The sequence below is a fragment of the Cryptomeria japonica genome, chromosome 5 (genome assembly GCF_030272615.1).
Source record: "Cryptomeria japonica chromosome 5, Sugi_1.0, whole genome shotgun sequence".
Taxonomy (NCBI): domain Eukaryota; kingdom Viridiplantae; phylum Streptophyta; class Pinopsida; order Cupressales; family Cupressaceae; genus Cryptomeria; species Cryptomeria japonica.
In genome coordinates this window covers 287,730,212-287,746,899 of record NC_081409.1, presented here as the reverse complement: position 1 = coordinate 287,746,899, position 16,688 = coordinate 287,730,212, and the positions used below count along the sequence as shown (strand labels likewise).

The 16,688-nt window shown below is 35.2% G+C and overlaps 1 protein-coding gene across 2 annotated transcripts in view; it reads right to left on the bottom strand.

Moving 5' to 3' along the window:
- Positions 1–10,041: 10,041 nt before the first annotated feature.
- Positions 10,042–16,688, bottom strand: part of LOC131045788 (uncharacterized) — a 105,951-nt gene continuing 99,304 nt past the window's right edge. For both annotated transcript variants that reach the window (XM_057979432.2, XM_057979431.2), the window contains 2 exons: positions 10,897–11,080; positions 10,042–10,717 (listed from right to left, as the gene is read on the bottom strand). In XM_057979432.2, the coding sequence (XP_057835415.1) occupies positions 10,529–10,717; positions 10,897–11,080 (373 nt within the window). In that variant the 3' untranslated portion in view covers positions 10,042–10,528. The remainder of the gene's footprint in view (positions 10,718–10,896; positions 11,081–16,688) is intronic.

Genomic DNA, 16,688 nt, shown 5'->3' with positions numbered 1-16,688 from the left:
GGGATCCGCTTGATAGAGTAATGGCCTTTGGCATCAATCAGGTTGTACAGTTCGTAGAATGTGAATAGAAGTAGGAAACAATTTCAAAGTATCGCTCCATCTCATCAACAAGGCCCATCGAATTGACCTATACCTATCATCCATTGGACAAATCTTGTGAATGTTAAATAAGGAACCAGTATCATAGCACCCTACAAATAATATATATTTCATTGCACTAAATAATTTAATAGCTAATTTGATGTGGTCATTCTATTGGTGACTCCCATGAATTAGAATAGGTCATAACTGTTATTAAGTTAACATGCAATAACATATTTGTTCTTGAGGGTAGCGATGTGCCTAATATGAATTCTTAATATACGTAGTCCGATAATGTTGTATGCAGAATGTAATATTAATAATATTAACATAAACTACAATGATACTAATACTAAGGCATTCATACTTAACAATTTCACATACTGTGGCAGACCAGATCTGATGCACATAAGATCTGTATGCCACTACAGTTACTAAGTAGAATAATGATTAGTGACTTAGTAAATGGGTAGTGATAGTAATTTATATTATAGGGAATATAATCTTATTTATTTATTTTATATGTGTATATACAAAGGTTGATTAGTCAACTAATATCTTATAAAGAACTATTCTGTAGTAAAACATATAGTGTAATACTACCTGAACTTAGATATATATATATGTGTGTGTGTGTGTGTGTGTGTGTGTGTGTGTGTGTGTGTGTGTGTGTGTGTGTGTGTGTGTGTGTGTGTGTGTGTGTGTGTGTATGTATGTATGTATGATCAATTATAGTAATTAAAAGGATGTAGAGGCAGACATAAATTATAGATTATAAATGATAATGAAATATAGAATGTTATATGAATAACAATAATGTGGCTATATGATGGAGGCTATGGGAGGAAATTCCCTTAGCCTAATTCAGGGATTATGATAATCCTTGGTAGGCAGTATATACTGAGTATTCATATGCATATATGTTAAGGCTTGGGTGTCAAAATCTCACCCAAGAAGAGACGGATCTGGCCAGTCCTCTCTAGTAGACTTGGATGATAAGATGTATCATCCAAGGCAAGGAATTGATCATATATGATGATCTTCCTTGGTAGGCTTGGATGTAAGATGTTACATCCAAGACAGGAATCAAATTATCCATTGATTTCCTGGTAAGGCTTGGAACCATGATGGGTTCCAAGAAGGCGGGCATTACAACCGCCTAAGGACATGTCCCAGTACTGCAGTCATATCCTTTTTATTAAATAAGAATTGAGACTAGTTTTAATCAAGTAATTAAAGTTTAATTGCAAATTAGATTAGTTATATATATATTTGTTGCATTCTAATAGTCTGTTTTGCAGGACAGTGATCCCTAACTAGTAGGGACATTACAGTGGTATCGAATCTTTGATCTTGCCAACCTGCAGGGCCTTACTTGTCTTTTGTGCATACTTTGTGCCTCAATATATTGCATCACTGTGTCGCACACACTAACGTATGCTTTATGTCTTGGATATGCTTCGCACATGATAGATATGTCTTCAATGTGTTATTCCATGTACATTTTAATTTTTATATGCATTTCCCAAATGATGCATATCTTAAACAAGGTTACCTCGGAATTGATATGTTTTCAAAATGCTTACCTCATATGCAACCATTATGTATGCTTACATGTGTTTTCTTCCTAGCGTATGCTTGTTCTACATAAATGCCTCTCTTATAACCACATACACTCACTTATATGCTTTGTGACTTAAGATAATTTATGTGCATACTTTATGTACTTCATAACTTAAGTGGACTCATGCTTATGCACTATATGATTCATGTGTTATATGTATTTCACTTGTATGTTGCATGCCTTAATTGTATTACACATTCATGCCTTGTGTATATTCATGTATACTCCATGTTTTACGTAAATGCTTCTTGCCTTATATACTTTGGATTTACACCTTATGTGTATTCGTATGACTCATGTCTTATGTATTCGTGCGTATGCTTGATGTATTGGGTTTGTGCATAGAGTGTTTACTCTGTATGTTTTCATATATATTTCTTGCACCTCCATGTAACGTATACGCTTCATATTTTACGTGTATTTGAGAATATTGCTACATGAATTACTTATGTCTATGCTTCTAGACTTCCATGTATACTTCAAGCCTTCGCATGTATTTACATGACTTCAGGTGTATTACTTCATACCCTCCATGTCTTACATGCTTTTAATGCCTCATGCTTCACCCCTTGAATGTATTCATGCATATTAAATGTATTGTGTGTATACTTCATGTATACTTTGTGTTATTATACATATGTATACCTTCTGCTTTATTAGGAGATGACTTAGTTGATAAAATTATCAATTGCTTGAGGACAAGCAATTTTGGGAAGGGCGGACTGTCATGTCCCCTCCTTGATTGTTATATATATATACTCTAAATCAAGAAATTATTATTATTAATTAAGATAATATTTAATAACAAATGATTATTTGGAATTATTAAATATTTATTTTTAATTAATTTATATGTCAATTATAATATTCTTGAAATATTTAAATTAATTTTATATTACACTATAATTTCTCATTCCCGAACCAATATTCGATAATAAATAATGATAAAATAAAAATACAAAAGGCTAAACAAAGCATCGATTATTAAAAGGTTAGCGACTTGAATGAAGATCAAACAATGAATTGTTAGTAAACCAACCACATCATAATGTCATAATCTTAAGGACATCGATTACATAAATAAAGAGACTAATGGGGATCGATCATCCTAAGGAAGAAGATAGCAACTTAATTGATGACTAAGATTATCGATTTAAGGAGTAAGTAACAAAAAAGGAGATTTATGACTTCGATTAGTCAAATAACTGTTAATTATGAAAGATGCTATTTGTTTATGGTTATAAATGTACCAATTAATAAATTGATATGGCAGCCATCATTCAAACCAATGCTAATTACATTGTGGATCAAGGGAAGAGTATTAATTGATAATAGTTATGAAGAGGCACGCCAATAAAGGATTTATTCAAACGATTTAAGTAAGGAGATATGATTTAGAGGATAATGACAACAATTAAAGATAAGAAGGGAAATGGTTAGGAAAGGACATGTCTCCTTAATCACATCCCTCTAATCATTAAAAAGACAATTGAATTCAATCTGAATGGGGGCGAAATTTATCGAGGTTCTAAGATATGTATTTATAGAGGGATCCGCTCGATGGAGTAATGGCCTTTGGCATCAATCCGGTTGTACAATTCGTAGGATGTTAATAGAAGTAGGAAACAATTTCAAAGTATCGTTCCATCTCATCAACAAGGCCCATCGAATCGGCCTATACCAATCATCCATTGGACAAATCTTGTGAATGTTAAATAAGGAACCAATATCATAGCACCCTACAGATAATATCTATTTCATCGCACTAAATAATATAATAGCTAATTTGATGTGGTCATTCTATTGGTGACTCCCATGAATCAGAACAAGTCATAACTGTTATTAAGTTAACATGCAGTAACATATTTGTTCTTGAGGGTAGCGATGTGCCTAATATGAATTCTTAATATACGTAGCCCCGATAATGCTGTATGCAGAATGTAATATTAATAATATTAACATAAACTACAATGGTGCTAATACTAAGGCATTCATACTTAACAATTTCACATACTGTGGCAGACCAGATCTGACACACATAAGATCTGTCTGCCACTACAGTTACTAAGTGGAATAATGATTAGTGACTTAGTAAATGGGTAGTAATAGTAATTTATATTATAGGGAATATATAAAGGTTGATTAGTCAACTAATATCTTATAAAGAACTATTATGTAGTGAAACATATAGTGTAATACTACCTGAACTTATGTAGAACAAGCATACTACAAAACCACAAAACCTAACCCCTAAACCCTAAACCCGCAAATCCCTCTAACCACAAAACCTTCAAAATCTAAACCTCAAATCTTAAACCCCCATCCTTAATTAAAAAATCCCATAAGATCGTCCTTAAATCCTTACAACCTAAACCAAAATTACAAAACCCTTACTTCCTAATGCGAAAATGCAAAAAATCACAAATAACATCCTCAAATTCTAAACTCCCTATATGTCATGCACAAATCCCGAACTCTTAAAACTTCTGTCACATGAAAAACCAAAATTGTCACTCAAACTCACAACCTTGAACCTCTAAACACTAATTCACAAAATCCAAATCCCTAAACTTCTTTTGATAACGAGAACCCAACTATTAAAACCAACAAATCCTCGCAAAGCCTCACTCTACAAACTTAAAAACCTTGAAAGAATTCAAACCCTTTATAACCTAAATCCTTAAAACCCATCCGCATCACCTAAAAATGCTTAAAACCTACATATGAATTGTGAATCACTATTCCAAACCTTGAATATCTAACTCTAAAATCTTAAAAATCCTAAAATACCCCTAGCCACCAACAACTTAAAAACCTCAAAAAAATTAATAGACCCTAAAAAAATTTAACACAAAATCTCAATCTCCTAATGTAATTTTGAAAACCATAAGAATCACCCCGAGCCCCAAAAAATCAACACCTCTAATCAAAGCCTTTAGTTTAAATCCCTAATGAAAAGACCCATACACATCACCCACTAACCACGACCTCCTAAAACCACAACCAACAAGCACATAACCTATAATCTTAAAATTCCAATCCCATAACCTGAAAATCCCTAAAAAATCTAACCCTAAACCGTATTAAAAAAAAAACTTAATCCAACACCTTAAACCTTTAAAAATATTTAACCATAAAGACTTAAATTTAAAATCCCTAAAAGACAACCTTAAATTTAATTTGAGACATAAAGATTTAACTAATACCCGGTGAATATAGATCACTAGCAAGTGCACTACCAATTTGAAGAGTAATATTGGAGAAATCTTTTGAATAAACATTTGATGCTTTGACGTTTCAATATAATGAGAGCAAGATTTATTAAAAAGAAGTATGTATTTGAATAGAATACAAAAAAATTAGATTCTGTTATGAGGATAATTGATTTAATTAAATGGATTTTATTTACATTTTCTAAAATCAAAAGTACTTGTTTATCAATTTTTAGGTGGTTTACAACTTGTTTTTTAGTTTTAGAAGTTATTCCAATTTTTAGTTTGTGTGTGGCATCTAAATTAATCTCCACCACAATATTAATTATATTGTTACTTTATTTGGTGAGTAAACAAATTATTTAACTTGATAGTCATATAGAAGCACAAATACAAATATAAAAAAAATTTGTACCAAAGAGAGATTGTCTAATGCTTGTTACAACTAATTCCACAACCTTTGCTAGCAACCTTCTAGGCTATGGTAAAATGGGATATTTCAAACAAAGTATTGAATTCCATTAACACATAATCAAAAGTAGATTTTTATCCCATGTTGTTGTTGCAAGTGCCTTAGCAAACGTATGCAAAATATGGATGCATGCACAAAGCATTAGAACTATTTGACAAAATATCTTAAAGAGATGCGATCTCAGGGACTCAAATGATTGTAGTATAAACAACAAAATGGGTTTAATGAGAAGGCCTTAGGATTTATTAAACAAATACAATTGGAAAGTGTATGTCTTGTCCCTAACACCTTTTTCTAGCAACCACGTACATAGTATTTGAATGGGAGCTTCATCACAAAACTTCATCAACCATCAAAAACATGATCAAAAGTATATTTTAGTTAGTGCCATGTTGAATACATATATGTGAAAAGTGGATGCATATAGAGGCCACATGAACTATTAGACAAACAGTCTCAAAGAAATGTAATCTCATGTGAACTAATAAAATGCCATTTAATATTATATACAATAGTATTTACTATAAATTAATAAACATATATATTATATTGAAGAACTCATAAAAATACCTTATCTGCCAATTGATTGAATCTTTAGATGGTTTCCCTTTCAATAAACTATAAAAAAAATAATGCATCTAAAAAATAGACAACAAAATAGGAGTTCTTGCCAGCACATACATTACAAAAGAAGAGGAATAAAATTTGAAGACTAAAATTAGTCTATGGGACAGCCAACCTATTTATATTGATTTCTGCAATTCAATCCTTTTTCTATTTAAGATGATGAGCTTCCCCAACTTCTCAACAAGAATAAGTTACTGCTTGTCTTAATTTAAAAAGTGATAAATTACTACTTGTCATTGAAAAAATGATTCGTATTCCAATAAAACTCAGTTGATAATTGTAGATGACGACAAAATAACAGTTCCATGTAATGGCCATTAATCTCAAATTTGGTTTTTCTCTATTTTGCCTTCTTCGGCATGGCCATGATGCCTTTTCTTCACTTTTTTCCTTCATCCTACAAGGACTTCAATATTTTGTGTTTCATATATGCATCTTGTAGTGTAGATTTTGTGTTTGTATTTTGTGTTTCAATTTGTTTTAAGTGTTTTATGAGTTTGAGGGGGTTGTGGCGAATAGGGGAAGGGCAACAGTACTGAGCTGTTTGCAACAAGATACAAGCCAAGAAGCTAACCAAAACTATTTTCGATAAGTTACTTGAATCGTTTTCTTCTCCTAAATATTTATTCCCTATTTGTTCGTTGCATTTGAATGTGTGTGCCAAGGGTGATTTTGTGGGTGCCGCACTCTTGGTAATCTTCTTTGTTTATTTTTCTAAGGAAGATTTGATATAAAATCACAATAACAGGATATCAGACCAACTTAGAAATCTGAAGGACTTCTCTAGAGTTTCTCTACCGTACTATAGTCGATTTTTGGCTAGAGTATTTTGTTGATCATTTTTGTGCATTTTACCAAAAACATTTAATGGAAACCCGTAGGATCTACACTAGTACTGTTGTGGGATTTTAATTTTGCTTCTTCTGTGGTCTTCATCTAATCATAGTTGTGGTAGAATTGGTAGCAATTGTGATGTTTTCCACAGATGTATATAATGACACTAGTATTGATATAAAACTAGCTAGCAGATATCAAAAAGTTTTGTGAAATTCTGCTAAGGTAGGAGACCTCATAGTTTTGTATTTAGCCATATCCTTTTAAATCATTTTTTTAACAGTAAACAGTACACATGGGACTGCAAAAACTAGTTGCTTCTATGTGGATCATATTTTCCATATATTGTGTTTGTTATTGATTATATGCATTAACAATGTAGAGCGCTTCAATGAAACCCAAGTTAAGATCCAATGCCTCTAAGGGCAGGTCCCCATGCGACTGCTTAAGCTTATTTTGGTTAGCAGCCACCACAACTTTCAAGCAGCTATTTGTGGAGCTGATGGCCTAATGAATATTTAATTTTGTTGCTTATTTTTAAGCACTCACCTTAAACTGTATTTTGAATGAAATTATTAATAATAATTATTGCAAGTAAAATTTAGAAAAAAAATTGGATCTAAATAAAAAGGAGGGAAGAAAAAATTGTGGAGGCACCTGTCATTTTTCCCAATATGCAGTTGCTACTTATTTCCAGCCTCCCTTATTTCAAAGCTTATTTTCAATTCTTAAAGAGTAACTGCTCCACTAAAATTGAGAAAAAATCCAATTTACCCTTTTTCCATAACTAAAAAATTTGCATGGAACACTCCACCTACTTAAATTTAAGCAGAAATTGCACTTAAGCAGCTGCATGGGAACATAAGGTAACTTGCAAATGGGCTTATTCAATTTCCCTGATATGTGGGATCAAGTTTACAAATAATAGGGCATAGCTCAAGTATAATAGTTCTAATGGTGAAGATCAAATACACCATCTTATTTCCAGTATCACATGACAGTCAGCAATCTCTTAGGCATTAATTAGTTGAACAGGATGCACAACTTTAAAGTCTTTTTGGTTTTGTATCTTGGCATAACCTTAAACAATATTTCTTTCATAATAAGCAGCATTGATGTGATTGCATAAGTTAGTCACCATTAACCGTATCGACTTCTCATCACATGGCATTATATTTTATGTTTGTTATTAAGCATCCATGCATTGATTACGTTGAGCATTCCAATGAAATCATTCCAGTTTATAATCCCCTGCCTCTGATTTGGAAACCAATCTATAAAATTTAATCTATTACAGAGAAATACGATTACATGTTATAAATAATAAGCCAACCCTCAAACGTGATAGTTTAGGTACTAGTGCAGACTGGAGCATAGGTTGTAATATTAACCGTCTTATTTCTAGTACTATGTGATGGTAAAAATCTCCTAGATTTTATATCTAAACCTTTAATCTGAGGGTTTGCACTGACAAGTTAATCGTATTATTCTTAATATTATAGAGAAGAGATTGACAGAATGGAGAAAAGTCGTCCTCACAGTAGACTGCGTTACTTGTTTATATATGATTGGAAGCAATCTAGCTTGAAATGAATTTTAGGTGCAAAATGGTGAAGTGTATGTAAACGAGACCAATAGTATTTTGTACATTACTTTCAAGTCACCCCAAAAAATGTTTAGATATCTTGAACGAGATCCAAAAAAAATTATAAATTCTAAAAGCATAGGTAAAATAGATATTCTATTGCTCTTCCTTCGAAATGTGTCACAAATTGATTTTGTTGTTTTCAATATTGCAGAGAAGAGATCGATGCATTGAAGATAAGTGCAATCTGGGCCTAAATGCACAATGGTGCATCATATGTGAGCAGACCATAGTGTACTGTTCAAATAGTTTTGAGTCGTCATAGAAAATGCTTAGAAATATTGATATTTTCTGAATTTCGATAAACTTCCGAGAAAGTAATATGTAAGGGAAAGTGAAGTTTGAAAAACTTGAAAGAATGTAACGTGTAGATTATTGGAAGGGAGAGTGATATATTGTTTAATAAAAAACAAATTATTGGAAGGGGCCGAATTTCCCCTTCCTAAGGCCGATGGGGACCTCTTTAAAGGTTAAAAGGAATGGTCAATGGGCTATCATTATTCCTTAAAGCCTTTGTTTTACTATAATTACCTTGGTGATGTTTTTTAGATTTCACATTATTTTAATGTGTATTAGTTTGGTATTGATTGTAACATCAAATATCTCTAATTGAATAGTCTTTTCTATCCATGCAAGAGTGTATTTTACATAATCAAAGAGTAGGCTCTGATTTTACAGATCATTCAATTCTTTGGATAGTTATTTCTATCCGTGCAACCCATGCATGTTGCCAATTTTGAATCATGTGAAATTTTAACGTTGGCCATGACTTGATTGTGTTTGAGGGAACTTCTGCTAAGATCTCTAATTGAATAGTCCTTTCTATCCATGCAAGAGTGTATTTTACATAATCAAAGAGTAGGCTCTGATTTTACAAATCATCCAATTCTTTGAATAGTTATTTCTATCCGTGCAACCCATGCATGTTGCCAATTTTGAATCATGTGAAATTTTAATGTTGGCCATGACTTGATTGTGTTTAAGGGAACTTCTGCTAAGACTTTTGATCATATAGTGTTATCTAATGGACTTTAAATACTTTGTCAGACTCCTAAATTAAAGATTGGCAGAAGTGAACGGTGTGCAACTGCCATTACTTCATACTAGAGGTTCAAATATTAATATGCACCCTCAAAAGGATTATGCTTAGTCCAGATGCATTGAGCTTAGTTGTAGCGACGGTGTGTGAAAACAATATGCAGGACTACTTACGTTTATAAATTTCTAACAATTATACATTGGCTGAGTTCATGATCTCTATTAGCATATTGATGTGCAAATGGAATAATCTAAATATATTTCCAAAATGAGTCAAAGCTTGGCACAAGAAGGGTAACAAAATCTCACAATAAATTTGCCTTTAATAAAATCCTACTCAATTTGATTTGAAATGCTTCTTGCGATTGTCTCTTTAAACTGAAGAAGATCTACATAATGATTTCAAATGGGACTTATTCTTGTGCAAGTACAATTAATCGAGGAGAACCCATTTTTATTCTATTTCGCCCTCCAATTTTACAAATGCAGCGATGCTCAAAGATTCAAGTAAGTCTTTCGAAGTCATGTGATACTCATAATTCAATTTCCAAGCCTTCTACCAGAATATCAATCAAATAACTGAGGCCAGTTTATTTAGTCAGCAGATAAGAGGTTCATTGTGTGTTTCATGTCATTTGGAATTGTAACTTGATTTCTTAAAGCTATGAGATTTCCACAATCCTTTGCATTATTCATTTGTTGCTTCTGGATTCGATGATAAAAATTTGCTCACACAATCGAATCCAGAAGCAACAAATGAGTAACTTGATTTCTGTCTTTTGTGACAAGAATATGAATTCCTGTTGCATCCTATTCAGAAATGAATGCAATATGTAGCAAGACAAATAACAAAAGAAAGATTTAGTCATCTCTCATTTGCAATGTCTTTTGTTTCCACTGCATATTTTAATGGTTACGATTCACACGGATTATACAAGAAAGAGAAATAGAATTGAAATGCATCAGTATGAACCAAATTAATGTAAAAGGATTATCTAGAACATGTTCTGGTGGTATTCCTTTTTCTTATGCTCTGGGATCAGATGCTCAATTTCATATAATGCAAAGGGTATGTTTGGAAGTTCAAAACCATGGTTGTAGCTCTTATTGTCAAATTCTACTTGCCACAATGTTTTACCGTAACTACTCACTGCCTGGTTAGGAGGACCCCTTGCTACACACACCTGCATCGAGCAGAACAATATAAAACTTCTGTCAACAAATTATGTGGAAGCAAATACTGAATTCTACTTGTCATATACAGAAAAGCTAAAATGAACCTGTGTCAGTTCTGACAAAAAAACAAGTACATTCATGAAGGGAGAATTGCAAAATAAAAACAAGTACAATAAGAAATTTATACCCAATGGCAGTTGCCAAACTGATGAAGGGAGAATTGCCAATCTTTCTGCTCCATCCCATCAATCCTAAGATATGCGAGGTCAGACCATATCTGATTTTCAGGGTAATAAAACTCCATTCTTTCCAATTTATATCCAAGACCAACCCCAACTGCCTTGATGTAAGCTTCTTTCAAACACCAAAGCCTAGAGAATAAAAATCGTTGACACTTATCATTACACAAGCAATGTGATTTTCACCTCTTACTGTTAATGTAAAACAGAATTAAAGATCAAATCTTTCTCTATAGAACTAACCAAATGTGTACTCAATTAAATATTACTGTGTTTGAATAGCTAGGCAGGGTAGCTAATAAATAACCTCAGACATTACTATTAGAAGTTAGATAAAGAAATGCCAGACTTGTTTGTTTCATGCAACTTGTTAATTTGCTAAGTGAACGTTTAATTGTAGAAAATAGTGTGAGTACAATGGAGTATGGAGTACTACTATTGTATTCTAACAGATCTTAACCAAAAATTTTCCTTCAAAAGTTCTCATCAAGCAGCAAATTGTACTGTTTTTTTGTACCAGTATGCAGTTTACTTAACATTGTTAATGATTCTAAAGAGGGCAGGGGCCTTTCACAAAACTTACTCCACCAGTCAGAATATAAGAGATGTTTATTTTAACAAAGGAACACATCCAATGATATTAAAACAAATTAAGCCAAACCTATAATAGAGAAGAAAAGCTCAACTGCTTGCGACAGGAAGCCAAAATACAAAAGAATAAGGCGAGTTACCATTGTATTTTTGCACAGAAGTAGCCATCAACATCACTATTTTCTTTCAAATGTGCTTTTGATCAACCAGAATTGCATGATTAGTTAGTTTTATAGGTGAGAAGATCAGACTTCAGTGAAAAACCTAAGTAAAATTTAACTTTGTTTCTCAATTTAAGGATAAACAATGCACTGCTCAGCCAGAATATGTTGAAACCATTGTTCCATGGGAATCTGTCGCCTGCCAAAATCCCCACGTTTCCGGGATATGGATGACAGAACAGCTAAGTACAAAACATTTCCCCACAATCCCACAGGTGCCACTTGTAGTAGGGCCAGTCCAAGGACCTTCCCTGCGAAACCATTGTTCCACAATGGCACATCCTCTGCCAAAAACAGGGACTGACAAAACATCCCCCACCATCCCACAAACACCACTAGTAGGTGTGGCAATCCCATGATGACCATGTAATGCAAGGAATGTATGGCTAGTCCGTGACATTGCCAGGATGGCCAGGGGACTTATTGGTGTCCCTCAACCATACCAGGAATGGCAGAGTCTTTGCAGCCAAAAAAATAACTACGTAGGTCTCTTTTTTAGTACTTTTAAAATTTAAAAAGGGCAAACCCTAACCCTAATGTGAAAAGGGAGCCCACCAATTCCCATCAACCCCAAAAGAACTATAAATATAAAAAGCCCACCCTCAATTAAAATCACCGTCAGAAATTAGAATTGAGAAAGAGAATCCACTTCAATCACTGATTCATTAGTGCAAGTTCAAAACTGTACTTCACACTCAAAATCTTTCACATTTAATGGCTGTTTTTTTTTGTTTAGGATTTCTATATATATATCTATGTTACCCCGAGTTTTCGGGATGGGGACGTGTTGTGACCATTTCACACATCGCCCCATCGCAAATGGGGACCCCCTCTTTTTGCTTGTTTTTCGTTCGTTTTTCGCTTTCGTTTTTAGGGTTTTGTTAGTTAGTTAGTTGTCTGGATTTAGGGCCAAGCCTTAGGGTTTTAAATCTTGCCTTTTCAAGCCAAAATCCAGTCATTTTTGAGAGCTTTTGAGCTTCTTTTCTAGAATGCAAATTTTGAATGCAATGAATTCGCCAAAATGGTCTAACTTTCAATTGGAATGTTCATGCAGAGCTTAAACTTGTCTAAGTGATGACCGTCAATGTGAATTTTTGTCTGATTGAATGTTTTGACCAAATTTTGACTTTTTTGAAGTTTGATCCTAGGCATTGGAATTGATTTGTTTTCGCCTCGTGAAGTGTTAAAATGTGAAAAATCTTGTTATTTTGGCCTGTAGGAGCAAAATCGCTCCTGTCCCTCAGTGAAGGACGGGAGCTCAATTTCAAATATCTCATTGTCCTTGCAGAGCCCAGACAAATTTTACGTTTGAAGTGATGAAGAACGACAAGATCTTTCATTTGAATATAAATTGAAGATTTTCATGAGCACAGAAAGGTCTCCAGAAGGAAAATCGCTCCTGTCCCTCAGTGAAGGACCGGAGCTACAATTCAAATTTCACCTTGTCCGTGCAAGATTTTGATGACTTAGCAATTGGAGGACGTCCGAAGGAAGATACTTTGCCAAATGAATATAATTTGAGATGCAAAAAATGGAGAAAAATGACCTATATTGACCAAATCGCTCCTGTCCCTCTCCAAGGGACCAGGGCGAGGTACCTTGTAGCTCTCGTCCCTCTCCCAGGGACCAGAGCGATTTCCTCCATTGTGCAAAATCCAGACAAGGGTCAAAGCAAGTTTACGTTCAAAAACGAAGGAGAACATGAGATGAACGCATTGAATATAAATTGAAGATTTTTGGGACGCCCATAACAGTGCTAAATGCCTAGTTCGCTCCTGTCCCTCAGGAAGGGACCAGAGCGATTTTTGATATAATTACCCCTTTTTGCAAAATTCCAAACAATGTCAAGGCATGGGTGGATAGAGTGAAGAAGGACGATTCCGTTGAATATAAACTTAGAGCATGGCAAAGTAAGATGAAAGCCACAAGGGAAGGATCGCTCCTGTCCCTCTCCAAGGGACCAGGGCGATACATTGATGATAATACTCCCTACGCAAGTTCAAGGTCGTTCCTCCGAAGTTCAAGGTCGACACAAGTCAAGACAAGGTGGCGAGGGACATTTCAAGGCGTCTTCATCATGCGCAAACACTCAAAGGACGTTAAAATGAAGAAATTGACACCCTATAACATAGATCGCTCCTGTCCCTTAGGAAGGGACCAAGGCGATGTTAGATGCATTGGCCATTTCATGCAAAATTTACGTAAGGACAAGACATTGCAATGTTTTAGAGGGTCCATGGTATGACAACAAGGTGATAAACAAAAGTTTTGAACGTCCAAACATCGCCAAATGGTGTAAAGGCCCCACATCGCTCCTGTCCTTTGGACAAGGACCAGGGCGATCCTATCAAAAGCGCTCATATTCCTCCAAAATCGAAGCAAGGCGAGGTTAAGCAAGACGAAGGACAACGTTTGAAGGACATTGCAAAAGAGATCGAAGTGCAAAGTTGACAAGGTCAAGGAAAGGACATGGATCGCTCCTGTCCCTCTCCAAGGGACAAGGGCGATGATCCTTATAACATCGAAGGAACCTTGCCAAAGCAAGTGGAAATAAGCGCAAAGGACACAAGCAATGATATTTCGAAGGTCAAAAATGCAAGGTGAACGCAAAAACATGGAGATCGCTCCTGTCCCTCTCCAAGGGACCAGGGCGATAATGGTCATGGGACGCACTTGCTCGCACAAGAGAGGCATTCAAATTCGAAGGACCACCAGATGATCGATTTGGGACGTGAAAATGAAGGAGTTGAACGTTAAAAACGCAAGAATCTAGACCAAAATCATGAATCGCTCCTGTCCCTCTCCAAGGGACCAGAGCGATGAGGTACGTCCCTTTCATTTTCATATTTTTGGCGCCAAATTAAACAATTCGAATTTCCTTAAATGCTAAATCGATTTAAAAATTGAAAATCTTATTTAAATTGGCATTTAATATGGCGTTAATCTTTATTAATTATTTTTTTTGCCTTTATTAAAATCGAAATTTGCAAATAAAAAACGCAAGGCATTAATAATTAATTATTTAATCAATAAAAAAATCGATTTCAAGCGCTCATATATGGAAGTCGGCCTTGTTATGTCATTGCAAATCATTTAAAAATCGTTTGAAATTGTTATATTTCATCAAGTCGGCCAAAGAGATAAATCAATGAGAGCGCTATATATAGGGGGGTGAAAACTATTATTTTCACATCATTATTTTACCTCTCTACATGCGAATCAAGGAAGACAAAGGAAAGTGTTAAGTGTGTTCAAAGATAGTGCGAATATTATCCAAGGTGGTGCGAGTTTCATTCATCCAAGGGTGGCGCGCTTAGCTATCAAAGGTGGTGCGATTCCAAACCAAAGGTGGTGCGAATTTGAAGATCACGCCTAAGGCGAATTTGCTAAAGACTTGGAGATTTATTTGTGCGAATTTGAAGATCCGTTTGAGACCACGTCCAAGGCGATAAGTGAAGATCACATTCTATCCAGAGGTGGCGAAGTCAATCTTGAGGGGATCATATTGAAGATTATTTATACCTCAGTTTTGCCTAGGCAAATTTTGTTTTTGCATTCTAGAGTTAGCTCTCTCTATCGAGGTATGGCGATTTAATTGTTATTGTTTTATTCATTCATCGTCATATTTCAAATTTTGAAATTTTGATTCTTTAAATCTCTTAGCTCAATCGTTGTTTTTTTTTAGGACATGATAACTCTAGGGACTTATCATGAGGTTTCCTAAAACCTATCTCTCTTATCTACGTTATTTATTGCAAAATCTATTTCTTATAATGAAATGTTGTGTAGGTATGGCGACCCCAAAGGCGGGAGCATCCACCAGTCGCTCGGCTCTCATGAAAGAAGATCAGAAGACCGAAGAAGTGGAGACCAAGATCGTGTCCAAGTGGAGCAACATTGGAGATACAAACTTGGGGAACTTTAGCACGAAGAAGTTCCGAGAGGTCCCTTACATCGGCAAGCCATCACCTGTCGCCCGGAGAATAATAGAAAGTGGCATCATTAAGGCGGCCGGTTTTCCTCCAGCCATTCAGTGTCACGAATTGATGATCGAGTGTGCCCGTCATTACAATCCACAGTCCAGGACAATTGTGTCCAATGAGGGAAACATTTTGGCGTACCTTTCAGAGGAGGCCATAAGTGAAGCCTTCCATCTTCCAGAGCACAGGGACATGATATACAAGAGCATTGAAGGAGCCAGATCAGTGTACGATGATGATCCAGATGCTTGTCTAAGCATAATCAACAAGAACTGGCTACTCAAGAGTCGTCCCCGTCTGAGCAAAGTACCGAACACACCGCACAGGATTGATTTCCAAGAGGAGTACAGAGATTTGATCACCATGCTCAATAGAGTCACAGGAGCACCTCATGCCTTCTATTTTGAGAAATGGATGTTTTACTTCATCCAGGTGATTGTTCAAGGAAAGGGTACAATACATTGGGCTAGGATAATTAGCCATTGCTTAGACGTACAGTTGAGAAGACTCAGGGCTACTAAGTCCTTCCACATGAGTTCATATGTCATCTATGCCTTAATCAGGAGCGTTGAGTACGCAGGACTACCTCACAGAGGAGTGATTGGAAGAGGACCCGGTGAGGTCAGAGTTTGCGAATCCTATACCTACTTGCATCATCCACCAGGGAAGAACTACAAGTTAATCAATGATACTTTCACGATGAACATCACAAGGACGTTGCAAGGAGGGATTCACAACAGATTATCTCAAGATGCCCAGGAATTAATCAAGAGGTACGGTGCTTGGTTCATTCAGTTTCCTAAGTTCACTTACATTAGAGTGTATGGATGTCCTTTACCTCCATATATGTTGCCGAGATACCCGACAGACAGGATTGTGTTACTTGAAGTAACAAGGCAGTTGGCAGCATATGTGAAGGCATTCAGACACAGACATCAGAATGGAGTT